At 39.7% G+C, this 13821-nt stretch overlaps 1 protein-coding gene across 1 annotated transcript in view; it reads left to right on the top strand.

Moving 5' to 3' along the window:
- RELN (reelin) overlaps positions 1–13821 on the top strand; it is a 389713-nt gene that overhangs the window by 258990 nt on the left and 116902 nt on the right. Inside the window, exons 22-26 of the mRNA XM_087722293.1 lie at positions 1243–1355; positions 4961–5098; positions 5894–6080; positions 11619–11824; positions 13642–13813. Of these exons, the coding sequence (XP_087578419.1) occupies positions 1243–1355; positions 4961–5098; positions 5894–6080; positions 11619–11824; positions 13642–13813 (816 nt within the window). The remainder of the gene's footprint in view (positions 1–1242; positions 1356–4960; positions 5099–5893; positions 6081–11618; positions 11825–13641; positions 13814–13821) is intronic.

Below are 13821 nucleotides of genomic sequence, written 5' to 3'. Positions count from 1 at the left end.
TCTATCATCTATATCATCTATAATTTCTATCTATCTATCTATCTATCTATCTATCTATCTATCTATTATTTATAGCTATATATCTATATCATTTATAGCTATCTATCTAATCTATTTCAGCTATCTATATCATTTATATCTTTATCTAGATATATCTATCATTTATAGCCATGATATCTTCTATATCATTTATCTATCTATCTATCTATCTATCTATCTAATCTATCTCATCTATAGCTATATATCTATACCATTTATAGCTATCTAATCTATATCAGCTATCAATCATTTATATCTTTATCTATCTATCATCTTTCTATCTATCTATCTATATCTATCTATCTATCTATATCTATCTATCTATCTATCTATCTATCTATCTATCTATCTATATCATCTATATCAACTATATCATTTTATATCTATCGATCTAATCGATCTAATCTATACCATTTATATCTATCTCTCTAATATATCTTATCTATCCTATCTATCTATCATTATCTTTATCATCTATCTATAACATTTATATCTGTCTGTCTGTCTATCATGCAACAATGGAATAATAGAAAAAGCTGCATAATCAATTTCACAAATTCTTTTAAAGTCAGAAATCGAAACTAATGCGGGAATTGTGACAACTGTAGAAAAGGATTTAGCCAGAAGCCAACATATACTTATAGGTTTAGCACACATGTAAGGCTAAATCATGATCATGTGTGGATATCTTTTCAAGCTTCTGATTAAAGAGAACCTTCTTGAATTGTGGTTTATAAACAAATTAAAACTGTACATTTCTTATTTAGTGCTAACTCTTGTTTATTATTGTCTCCAAAAAAGGCACATTATAATGTCTATTCTTTTTAACAAGGAAGTTATATTGATGGTTTAGAGATACCCTTGTCCCCAAATTCTCTTGTTACTCTTATGTATTTAATTGATCAACATATATATCATTTTCCCTGCTCATTTTTCAATCGTTTCAACTTCATTATATTTCCCTAAATAAGAAACAGCTTTGCTCTGACCCCAAATCCTGGTACTTGAAGTATAAAATGTTTGTAAATAATACTGAAGTTTAGCAGTGCTGGCACAAAATAATGTTGCTTCAGTGCCTGTTCAAATATTTTATTTCTGCAGAAACATCAAGTGATTTGCACCAGGGAATTAAACAACCCTGTAGTCCATCATAATATCTTCGTATTAATTTTCATGTATTTGTGTTTTGTATGTTTCCTTAAGGAATGCCTTCCAAGCATGCCCAGTTGCCAAGAATTTACTCCAGCAAGTATCTACCACTCCAGTGAATATACAAAATGGAGAAGAATCACCGTCCTTTTACCCCAAAAAACATGGTAATAGTGTAACTTCTTAGGTTTCTGTACGTGCATAGTGATATACCGTATTTTTTGGAGTATAAGAAACAACCTTTTCCCTCAAAAAAGAGGCTGAAAATCTGGGTGCGTCTTATACACTGAATGCTGCATTTTTTTGCCTCACGAAGCCCTGCCCGCTTCACCAAATAGCATCTAAAAGTAAATCAGAGTCCAAGGCAAAATATTGATCAAAGTTCCAATTTATTAAGAGAGCCATGTTGGCACATCTGGGAAAACCTGAAAGCTTCCCAGTTTTCCCCACCCAGTTGAAAGTTCAAGACCATGCCCCCGCACCCACAAGTCCATCCCATGGTCCAATCTTCCACTGCCACGCTGGCAGTTCCACTCCTCCAGTTCCGGTCAGGTGCAGAGGTGCGAAGACAAAGGATGACCTTGGCTTTCTAGAAAGAATGTTGTTATGGCTGCATAGCATCTAACTCTGTACAATCCACCCTCCCATTTTCCCACCATAGAAAATGCATAGCAGAATAATAGAAATTGTGGCAGGCCAAAGAGCCAAAAGAAAAGATGGCTGCAGGCCTGACAGAAAGCCTCCGGAGCCTGGGGAAGGTGAAAACAGGGGCCCCGCCATGGTGAAGAAGGCCGACTAAGCCACACCCACCATGGCCACGCCCACCCAGCAACCGGGCAGAGAACCCATTGCTGAAATTTTTGAAGCACACCCCTGGTGCAGATGTCCTTGGCACGAATTGCCATGAACATCCTGTTAGTTTTTCAGCAACGTATGTACCTGCAGGACATCTGAGTCAGCCAGATTTTTGACTGTCCTTTTTACGACCAGAATCTGCCTTATTAGAAAATATATGGCATTTGGTAGCTTGTCCCGGAACGTATCAGCCGGATGCACCTGTTTTCTGGACTTTATTATACATGACTTATATGTTTCTAATGCTGATGGAAATTAATTTCATTTTTATGGAAGGCATTAACATAAGAACGGGCTTAATGAGATGCAAGCAGCTGCCAGTTGCTTCCTTCATCAACAAATCAACACCAAACATCTGATCTGCTGGATAATTAGATAAATGTAATTAACAGTTAACTCGGAAGGTAGAAAAACATAATTTGATTGGCTCTTGGTCCTTTGCTCTCCTTAATAGTGTTTTAAAAAGGTAGCACTTGCTCTGAATTTATTGAGAAAACACTGCTTGTGCTTTGCTTGAAGTGGAATCTGTTTGTTGCACTTAAAAAAATTGCAATGATTTAAGGCTGTTTAAGGGACGTGGGGGCTCAGTGGCTAAGATTCTGAGCTTGTTGATCAGAAAGGTCGGCAGTTTGGTGGTTCGAATCCAGTGGTGGGTTTCAAAAAATTTTCAAACCTACTCTGTGGGTGTGGCCTCCTTTGTGGGAGTGGCTTGCCAGCCATGTGACCTGGTGGGAGTGGCTTGCCAGCCATGTGTTTTTTTTCTCTCTTTCTCTCTCTCTCTCTCTCTCTCTCTCTCTTTCCTTCCTTTTGTCTCTCTGTCCCTTTTTCCTTTTTTTCTTTCATCTCTCACTTTCTCTTTCTTTTTCTTTCTTTCTTTCTTTCTTCCTTTCTTTCTCTTTCTCTCTCTGTGTGTGTGTGTGTGTGTGGCAGTGGTGGGTTTCAAAAAATTTTGGAGCCTCTTCTGTAGGTGTGGCCTGCCTTCTGGGTCCACTGGTGGAACCTCTTCTAACCGGTTCGGTAGATTTGACGAACCGGTTCTACCGAACTGGTGCGAACTGGTAGGAACCCACCTCTGTTCGAATCCCTAGTGCCATGTAACGGAGTGAGCTCCCGTTATTTGTCCCAGCTTCTGCCAACCTAGCAGTTCTAAAGCATGTAAAAACTAAAAAGAAGTTTTCCGTGTGCCTTCGGCGTTTAGTCATGCCGGCCACATGACCACAGAGATGCCTTCAGACAGCGCTGGCTCTTTGGCTTGAAACGGAGATGAGCACTGCCCCCTAGAGTCTGGAACGACTAGCACATATGTGTGAGGGGAACCTTTACTTTTACCTTTACGGCTGTCTAGTAACAAAACCATGAGGAAAGCAGGAATATGAAATTGACTTAATTGAATAGGAAGTGAAATAGCCTACAGGTCTACATCTTATACAGGTATGCCTCAACTTACGACCACAATCGGGCCCAATATTTGGGTTGTTAAGTGAGACATTTGTTAAGTGAGTTTGGCCCCATTTTGTGACCTTTCTTACCACTGTTGTTAAGTGAATCGCTGCAGATAATAAGATGGTAACCCAGCTGTTAAGTGAATCTGGCTTCCCTATTTATTCTGCTCATCAGAAGGGGATCCCATGATCTTGGGATTGCCGTAAATATGAAACAGTTGCCAAGCATCTGTATTTTGATCATGTGACCCTGGGGATGCTACAAAAGTTGTAACTGTGAAAAACAGTCACAAGTTACTTTTTTTCAGGGCTGTTGTAAATTTGAACAGTCACTAAATGCACCGTTCTAAATTGTGGATTGCCTGAAATTTCAGAGCTTTCAGAATTTATTCTCAATATAGAATGGAATGGAATGGAATAGAATAGAATAGAATAGAATAGAATAGAAAATATGGAGTGGAATGGAATACAAATGAAATAGAATAGAAATAGAATATATGGAATTGAATTGAATGGAATGGAATAGAATAGGAATAGAATAGATATAGAATAGAATAGAAAATATGGAATGGAATACAAATGGAATAGAATAGAAATAGAATAGAATATATGGAACGGAATGGAATAGAATTGAATTGAATAGAATAGAAAATATGGAGTGGAATAGAATGGAATAGAATAGAATAGAATAGAAAAGAAAATATGGAGTGGAATGGAATAGAATAGAATAGAAAATATGGAATGGAATGGAATACAAATGAAATAGAATAGAAATAGAATATATGGAATTGAATGGAATGGAATAGAAATAGAATAGAATAGAATAGAATAGAAAATATGGAATGGAATAGAATGGAATAGAATAGAATAGAAAATATGAAATGGAATACAAATGGAATAGAATAGAAATAGAATAGAATAGAATAGAATAGAATAGAAAATATGGAGTGGAATAGAATAGAATAGAATAGAACATATGGAATGGAATGGAATACAAATGAAATAGAATAGAAATAGAATATATGGAATGGAATGGAATGGAATGGAATGGAATAGAATAGAATAGAATAGAGCCCCCTGCTCAAGCAGGAAAAACTATAATATTTCAGATGTGGTTTTCTAATTTCTTCTTAAAATCCTCCAGTGATGGAGCGGCCACAATTTCTGAAGGCAACCCATAACGGAAGGCATTTGACACACTGTAAATATTATTTTTAAAAATAATAATTTCGAATCCAAGCAATGTTAATGAGGATAGAGTCTTCTTGCAAATGCTACTGAATTACGTAATGGCATTCAACTAATTCCTTCCATGGCTTTAATGTAGTCTACCTTTGATTCTCTCTGGGGTTCTGCCGGGGATATTCTAAGTCGGACATCAGTTTTATAATCATGATTAGTAAGCTCGTCTTTTTTGCCTTGCAGATTTGCGCACGCTTTTAATGACCGCACAATTATTAATTCTTCTTTTCAAGGTCCAGTGCCACACGCTTCCGCTGGAGCCAGTGCTATTACACCTCTCAAGACGAATGGGCCCTCGACAACATCTATATAGGGCAGCAGTGCCCAAATATGTGCAACGGGCATGGCTGGTGCGATCATGGCCTTTGCAGGTATCTCATGTTCATTTGCTGTTAGAGGAAAAGACTAGAATAGAATAACAGAGTTGGAAGGGACCTTGGAGCAGATTCGGGTTAATGTCAGGGTTCCAAATAGCACCCAAAAGTAAATCAGAGTCCAAGGCAAAGTATTGCTCAAAGTTCCAATTTATTAAGAGATCCATGTTGGCACATCTGGGAAAACCCGAATCTGAAAGCTTCACGGTTTTATCCCACCCAGTTGAAAGTTCACAATCTTGCCCCCACACCCACAAGTCCATCCCATGATCCAATCTTCCATTGCCACGCTGGCAGCTTCCATCCATCCAGTTCCGGTCAGGTGCAGAGGTGCAGAGACAAAGGATGACCTTGGCTTTGTAGAAAGAATGTTGTTATGGCTACATAGCATCTAACTCCGTACAATCCCATTTCCCCACAATAGAAAATGCATAGTAGAATAATAGAAAGTGTGGCAGGGACAAAGATCCAAAAGAAAAGATGGCTGCAGGCAGTCTTCCAGTGCAACCCCCTGCTCAGGCAGGAAACCCTATACCATTTCAGACAAACCGTTGTCCAATCTCCTCTTCAAAACTTCCAGTGTTGGAACGGTGCTTTGGAGGGCCTGCCCTCGTTCCATACCTGTATTTGAAGGAAATGGGCCATCTGCACACGCAACCCACCACTGGATCATACCTAATATATGTAAATACATTACACATGTTCCCATCAAAAGTCACTTCGATGTTCATTTGTTCATGCTGTATCAGCACCCACACAATGTGGATACAATGTGTTTGTTCTCCCCTGCAGATGTGACTCTGGATACCAAGGCACTGAATGCCACCCTGAAAATAATTTGCCTTCGACGATAATGTCTGATTTTGAGAACCCGGACACTTTGGAAAAAGAATGGCAGGAGGTCATTGGTGGAGAGATTGTAAAACCAGAACAAGGCTGCGGAGTGATCTCTTCTGGATCCTCTCTTTATTTCAACAAGGTAGATCTGTCCATTCGTTCAATATAATGCGATTAAGAAAGAAAGGTAGCAGAATAACATAAATCGTAAAACACAAAGAGTACATTCTTCCCTAGTTTTAAATTATGGATTTGAATGTTTTAACTTTGAAAAAAATGGGAATAGAATAGAATAGAATAGAATAGAATAGAATAGAATAGAATGCAGCGTAGAGTAGAATAGAGTAGAAGAGAAGAGAATGTAGAGTAGAATAGAATAGAATGTAGAGTAGAAGAGAATAGAATGTAGAGTAGAATAGAGTAGAATAGAATGTAGAGTAGAGTAGAATGTAGAGTAGAAAAGAAGAGAATGTAGAGTAGAATAGAATAGAATGTAGAGTAGAGTACAATAGAGTAGAAGAGAAGCGAATGTAGAGTAGAATAGAGTAGAATAGAATGTAGAGTAAGTAGAATGTAGAATAGAGTAGAAAAGAAGAGAATGTAGAGTAGAGTAGAGTAGAGTAGAGTACAGTAGAGTAGAAGAGAAGAGAATGTAGAGTAGAATAGAGTAAAATAGAATGCAGAGTAGAGTAGAAAAGAAGAGAATGTAGAGTAGAATAGAATAGAATGTAGAGTAGAGTAGAAGAGAAGAAAGAGAAGATAATGTAGAGTAGAATAGAGTAAAATAGAATGTAGAGTAGAGTAGAAAAGAAGAGAGTGTAGAGTAGAATAGAATAGAATGTAGAGTACAGTAGAGTAGAAGAGAAGAGAATGAAGAGTAGAAGAGAAGAGAATGTAGAGTAGAATAGAGTAGAATATAATGTAGAGTAAGTAGAATGTAGAATAGAGTAGAAAAGAAGAGAATGTAGAGTAGAATAGAATAGAATGTAGAGTAGAGTACAGTAGAGTAGAAGAGAAGAGAATGTAGAGTAGAATAGAGTAAAATAGAATGCAGAGTAGAGTAGAAAAGAAGAGAATGTAGAGTAGAATAGAATAGAATGTAGAGTAGAGTAGAAGAGAAGAAAGAGAAGATAATGTAGAGTAGAATAGAGTAAAATAGAATGTAGAGTAGAGTAGAAAAGAAGAGAGTGTAGAGTAGAATAGAATAGAATAGAATGTAGAGTACAGTAGAGTAGAAGAGAAGAGAATGAAGAGTAGAAGAGAAGAGAATGTAGAGTAGAATAGAGTAGAATATAATGTAGAGTAAGTAGAATGTAGAATAGAGTAGAAAAGAAGAGAATGTAGAGTAGAATAGAATAGAATGTAGAGTAGAGTACAGTAGAGTAGAAGAGAAGAGAATGTAGAGTAGAATAGAGTAAAATAGAATGCAGAGTAGAGTAGAAAAGAAGAGAATGTAGAGTAGAATAGAATAGAATGTAGAGTACAGTAGAGTAGAAGAGAAGAGAATGTAGAGTAGAATAGAGTAAAATAGAATGCAGAGTAGAGTAGAAAAGAAGAGAATGTAGAGTAGAATAGAATGTAGAGTAGAGTAGAAGAGAAGAAAGAGAAGAGAAGAGAATGTAGAGTAGAATAGAGTAAAATAGAATGTAGAGTAGAGTAGAAAAGAAGAGAGTGTAGAGTAGAATAGAATAGAATAGAATAGAATGTAGAGTACAGTAGAGTAGAAGAGAAGAGAAGAGAATGAAGAGTAGAAGAGAAGAGAATGTAGAGTAGAATAGAGTAAAATAGAATGTAGAGTAAGTAGAATGTAGAATAGAGTAGAAAAGAAGAGAATGTAGAGTAGAATAGAATAGAATGTAGAGTAGAGTAGAGTACAGTAGAGTAGAAGAGAAGAGAATGTAGAGTAGAATAGAGTAAAATAGAATGCAGAGTAGAATGTAGAATAGAGTAGAAGAGAAGAGAATGTGGAGTAGAGTAGAGTAGAGTAGAGTAGAATAGAATAGAATAGAATTCTTTATTGGCCAAGTGTGATTGGACACACAAGGAATTTGTCTTCGGTGCATAAGCTCTCATTGTATGCAAAAGCTATAAGTGATAAATCATGATCATAGTCACCAGTTGTCCCGACTGAAGGATTCCAGGGTCATTAAAAGACAAAGACGAAGTGAAGGGAGTCATAAAGTAAACTGAAAGAGGCTGGATAATGGAAGAAGCAAGCGGGACATTCCATCCAGAGCACGAAATTTGGAGGAGAAGGAAGAGATGCTCCGTCAGTGGAGAAGAAATCGGCTTCAAGGAGAAAAAGGGGCAGCTGGACCATCCACTTACGAGAACCTGCAGATGGGAAGGTGACAAGGCCAACAGATGGCTGGGTCTGAAACGCAGGGCCGATCACTCGTCGTCGTAGCTCGGATGATGGCGCAGCAAACCCGACGAAGCTTAGGAAGAAAAGAGCCCTTCAAACTACAGCGGACAAAAGCAGACGTTTCAGCGCCCCATTTATTTGTGGGGATGGGGGGACAAAAACCTTCAAGCCCTCTTGAGAAAAAGAGCTTCCTAGCGCTCCTTAATTCACTCCTCCCACCTGAATGGGTTGGAGGCAGCCGCTCGCTCGCCAACAACAGGCAAAGTGTCCGCTTTGACGATTTCCCAAGGTCGGCGTGCGCTTCCCCCCCCCCTTCCCCTTTATTCCTTGACATTCGGGCATGATGAAAGAAAAGAGGGCATGAGTTTCACTTCCCTTGTTGTGCTCCGCTCCAGGAGCCGAAAGCCACGGCTGCCTGTCTCAGCGAGCTCGCCGCAGATGTCGGAGATGGATTATGTTGCTCTAATGTTTGATGATGTACACCGTCCAAGGGGAGAGCAATTATTGTTAATCTTCAGCGGCCCCCTTGGATGAGTCGAAGGCTCTTCCTTAATTTGCAGGGCCCAGGTGATAGGCCCTCTCCTCTTTAATGCTTCACTCACTGTCACTAACCTTGGCAACAGCCTCACTGAGATATTTTTAATCAAAGACTCTTTTCTTTTTTACAAGCAGCTGTCTTAGGAATTTTTTTTTAGAGATTATATTTCTTTTTTTAAAAAGAAAACAGTCTGCCAGAAATGTATGTTTTAACCCCCACCGTTGCAACCTCCCAATTAAAGAATGCAATTCTGTATTATAATGGCGCCACTTATTTTTATTATTTTGTGGTTGTAAGGTTCTTGGCACGATGCTCTTCTTTGAATTCATCTCCCCACCTCCCACATTTCCTTTGTGATTTTAACAATTAGAGTCTTTTTTTTTCTTAAAGAAAATAATAATAAACACAATGATGTAGTAATTCATCTCGCTGGAAAAGGAGATTTTGTGTTTTAGGCTTTGAGCGTGACAACAATTCTATCTGGAATTGCATTTCGGCTGTTTACATGGGGAACGAGATAGCTGGTTTATCTTGGGAAATGCAGACAGCTTGAACCCAGAGCCAGCATGTCATGTCGTGTTCTCTAATATATGGATCATCCTATCAAAGACCAGATTTGTTTCACTGAAAGAGAAGGTGGAAGAAAGACATTATATAGTCTTTGAGGAAGGAATACATCAACTTAGGCTTCACTGTTGCCTTCCATTTGGTTCATATTTTAGGTACCGTATTTTTCAGAGTATAACATGTACCGGAGTATAAGACGCACCAAGATTTGGAAGAGGCAATTTAAAAAAAAAATTGCACACTGCAGACCTCCCCAAAACAGCCCGCTTTTCGCAGAAACGGACCCATTTTTTGCTCAAAAAAAGGGCATGCATAGCATTTAGGAGGCTTGTAGAGTGCTCCTGAGTGCCAGGGGGAGGAAAAACAAGCAGAAAATGGCCCATTTTTTGTTCATTTGTGCCCTCTCCAGCCCCCAGGAAGCCTCCTAAAGGCTATGCATGGCCATTTTTGCAAAGGGGGCGGGGTTTCGGGAGGCCAAAAATGCTGTATTCAGTTTATAAGATGCACCCAGATATTCACCCTCTTTTTTTTTGAGGGTGCGTCTTATACTCTGAAAAAATAAGGTAATTCTGAAGTCAGATTATATTTTAAAATAATATCCCTATTGTGTTCTATCAATTTACATTTGGCAATAGAAAATGAGCTGGTTTACAATGAAAGAATATGGTGAGTAGGAAACCATAGACTGAAATGATACCGATCATTTTTAAATGCTAATCTATCTGCTTAGTAAAAGGGTATCAAATTGACGTCAGTAGTCTTCTGGTTAATAGTTAAAACTCAAATCAATTAAACTCATGTCATATGTCTTGGCACAGGCTTTCTCAATATTTGTCCACACCCATACAACTTTCTAGTGTGGATAATTTAGGGGTCTCCAAGCTTGGCAACATTAAAACTTGTGAACTTCAACTCCCAGAATTCTTTAGCTAGCCATATTGTTATGTATTTTGAAATAGCAAAAATAAGCAGTAAAAATGAACACTTTTTAAAATGTCATTTTCTAAATCAGCCGAGAGAGAAATAGGCCTCACCTTTACTCCTAGATGGGTCTGGGTAGCCTATTCATAATCTGAATAGGAAAAATATCCATCATTGTATAAAGAGGATAAAAAATCGTGCTTACATAACTTTTAAAATGCTTACACAGTCAATTCATCTACATTTCCTTAGCTAAACCACCAATTTCATTGACATAAACCCAAATCTGTTGGTAGGTAGGTAGATGGAGAAAGAGAGAGCGATTGAGAGAGAGAATGATAGTTAGAGATTGAGAGAGAGAGATTGAGAAAGAGAGAGAGAGATTGAGAGAGAAAGAGGCTGAGAGAGAAAGAAATTGAGAGAAAGAGGTTGAGAAAGAAAAAGAGGCTGAGAGAAAGAGAGACTGAGTTAGAGATTGAGAGAGAGATTGAGAGAGAGAGAGATTGAGAAGGAGAGATTGAGAGATAGAAAGAGATTGAGAGAGAAAGAGGCTGAGAGAGAAAGTGATTGAGAGAAAGAGGTTGAGAAAGAAAGAGGCTGAGAGAAAGAGAGATTGAGACAGAGAATGATAGTTAGAGATTGAGTGAGAGATTGAGAGAGAGAGAGAGAGAGAATTGAGAGAGAGATTGAGAGATAGAAAAAGATTGAGAGAGGAAGAGGCTGAGAAAGAGAGATTGAGAGAGGTTGAGAGAGAAAGAAGTTGAGACAGAAAGAGAGATTGAGAGAAAGACGCTGAGAGAGAAAAAGAGGTTGAGAGATTGCAATAGAGAGATTGAGACACACAATGAAAGAAAGAGAGATTGAAAAGAAAGAAAAAGAGAAATTGAGAGAGAGAGATTGAGAGAGAGAGAGAAAGAGGTTGAGAGAGAGAGAGAGAGAGAAAGCAATTGGGAGAGAGAGGTTGAGGTAGAGAGAAATTGAGAGAGAGATTGAAGAGAGACAGGGAGGGAGGTTGAGCGAGAAAGATTGAAAGAGAGAGGTTGAGAGAAAGAGAAGTTGAAAGATTGAAACAGAAATTGAGACAGAGAGATGGAGAGAGGAAGCGAGAGGGAAAGAGAGAGAGAGAGGGAGACTCTCACATACACATTGACACACTTGCAATTTGAGTCTCCCTGTGAATTTTACTACTTTGGATTGCCCACCGAGTGAGGTTGGATAATATCATCAACAACAGCAACAACATCAATAATATAATCAATGCTTTTTCTCTTGTTCCTTGTATGCTCCAGGCTGGGAAGAGACAATTGGTGAGCTTGGACTTGGACACTACGTGGGTAGACTTCGTCCAGTTTTACATTCAGATCGGCGGAGAGAGCCCTTCCTGCAACAAACCAGACAGCAGAGAAGAAGGAGTCCTCCTGCAATACAGCAACAATGGAGGCATCAACTGGCACGCCCTGGCAGAAATGTACTTCTCTGACTTCAGCAAATCCAGGTATTGATTCATACCAGTGGTGGGTTTCAAAAATTGTTGAAGGAGGTGGGTGTGGCCTCCTTTGTGGGAGTGGCTTGCCGCCCATGTGACCGGATGGGAGTGGCTTGCCACCCATGTGACCGGATATGAAGATGCCAACGACACTTGTCAGAACCACCTTAAATTACCTCACACACAGCACTGGCATGCATAAGAATAGGATGTAAACTTGTTTTTTAAAAGGCATCTTTGGTTTGCGTTAAAACCTAGAGCCGAGGTGGCATAGTGGTTAGGGTGCAGTACTGCAGGCCACTTTAGCTGACAGTTATCTGCAGTTCAGCGGTTCTAATCTCACCGGCTCAAGGTTGACTCAGCCTTCCATCTTTCCGAGGTGGGTGAAATGAGGACCCAGACTGTGGGGGGCGATATGCTGACTCTGTAAACTGCTTAGAGAGGGCTGAAAGCCCTATGAAGCGGTATATAAATCTAACTGCTATTGCTATTGCTATTAAAACAACTTCAACACACGCAATGTTCTGATTGCACCACAAATGCAATAGTCATCCTTACCTTTCACAGAGGCACTGAGTTTTATAAATAGGAGCATGATAGTGTAGAATAATCATATCCAAGGACCAGTGGTGGGTTTCAAAATTTTTTGGAACCTCTTCTGTAGGTGTGGCCTGCTTTCCAGGTCCACTGGTGGAACCTCTTCTAACCAGTTCGGTAGATTTGACGCACCAGTTCTACCGAATAGGTGCAAACTGGTAGGAACCCACCTCTGATTCATACCATGGTGGAAGAGCTTTGATGCCTCCCTACGACAGCATCATTAGCAAGGCATTCATATCTGAGGAGGTGTCCCACCCCGATGGGATTGGCCCATCCCACATGTTCCAGCTTTGGATCCCATTGGCTAAATATTTCGGTTGGGAGGACCAGGGGACGATCCGTTTCTGCCATGCCCTCCCCCGCTTTTCTGGAATATTCTCCTGTTGGAGTGGAGGTCTCTCTCTCCCCCCCTCCACATTCCTGGCCTTCCAGAAGAACCTGAAAACCTGACTCTGCCAGCCAGTTTGGGGCACCAATAGCGGTGCTGTTTGCTGAGGGTGGCTGTTGGTATAGAGCGGGCCTCTCAAAGTTGGCGACATTAAGACTTGCGGACTTCAACTCCCAGAATTCCGCAGCCACAGGTTAACCATCACTGACCTATAGTCTTAAAGGAAATGGAAAATATTGATTTGTAGCAGTTGCGATTTTTTATTATATGTGTTTTAACTTGTGTTGGTTCAAACAGAATTTCCCCAGCCCTCCTTTTTGTTTGTGACCCGTCAAAACCGCGTTCCACAAAAGCGCGGTCGACGAAAGCGCGTATGTGACGTCATCACAGTGCGATGAAAAAGATCGAAAAATTGAAATAAAAATTAAATTACAGCAAGCCGATTCACATAAAGGTAAGGGTTAGGGTTAGGGTTAGGTTAAGGGTTAGGGTTAGGTTTAGAGCGTTAGCGTTACGTTTAGCGTTAGGTTAAGGGTTAGCGTTAGGTTTTTCGTTAGGTTAAGGGTTAGGTTTAGGGTTAGGTTTAGGGTTAGGTTAAGGGTTAGGTTTAGGGTTAGGTTTAGGGTTAGGTTTGGGGGGGTTAGGGTAAGGTTTTCGCTTTATTTTTACATTTTTCTATCTTTTTCATCGCGCTGTGATGACATCACATACGCGCTTTCGTCGACCGCGGTTTTGTCTACCGCGGTTTTGTGGTGGAACCCTTTTTGTTTGCATTCGTGCCCTTAACTGCATTTTACAAGCTTGCTTTTTAACATGTGAGGAATGTCTGCATTCCTAGGTTTGTCTATCTGGAGCTCCCTCCTGCTGCGAAAACTCCCTGCACACGATTCCGTTGGTGGCAGCCGGTGTTTTCGGGAGAAGGCTACGACCAGTGGGCTATCGATGACATCATCATTCTGTCAGAAAAGCTGAAACAGATCATCCCTGTGGCTAACCCCACGTTGCCTCAGGTAATAAG

This window comes from Thamnophis sirtalis, unplaced genomic scaffold (assembly GCF_051295495.1).
Source record: "Thamnophis sirtalis isolate CommonGarterSnake01/CBP01778 unplaced genomic scaffold, rThaSir2_p1.2 scaffold_9, whole genome shotgun sequence".
NCBI classification, from domain to species: domain Eukaryota; kingdom Metazoa; phylum Chordata; class Lepidosauria; order Squamata; family Natricidae; genus Thamnophis; species Thamnophis sirtalis.
The sequence above is the reverse complement of the archived record's forward strand: the minus strand, read 5'-3'. Positions and strand labels throughout refer to the sequence as shown.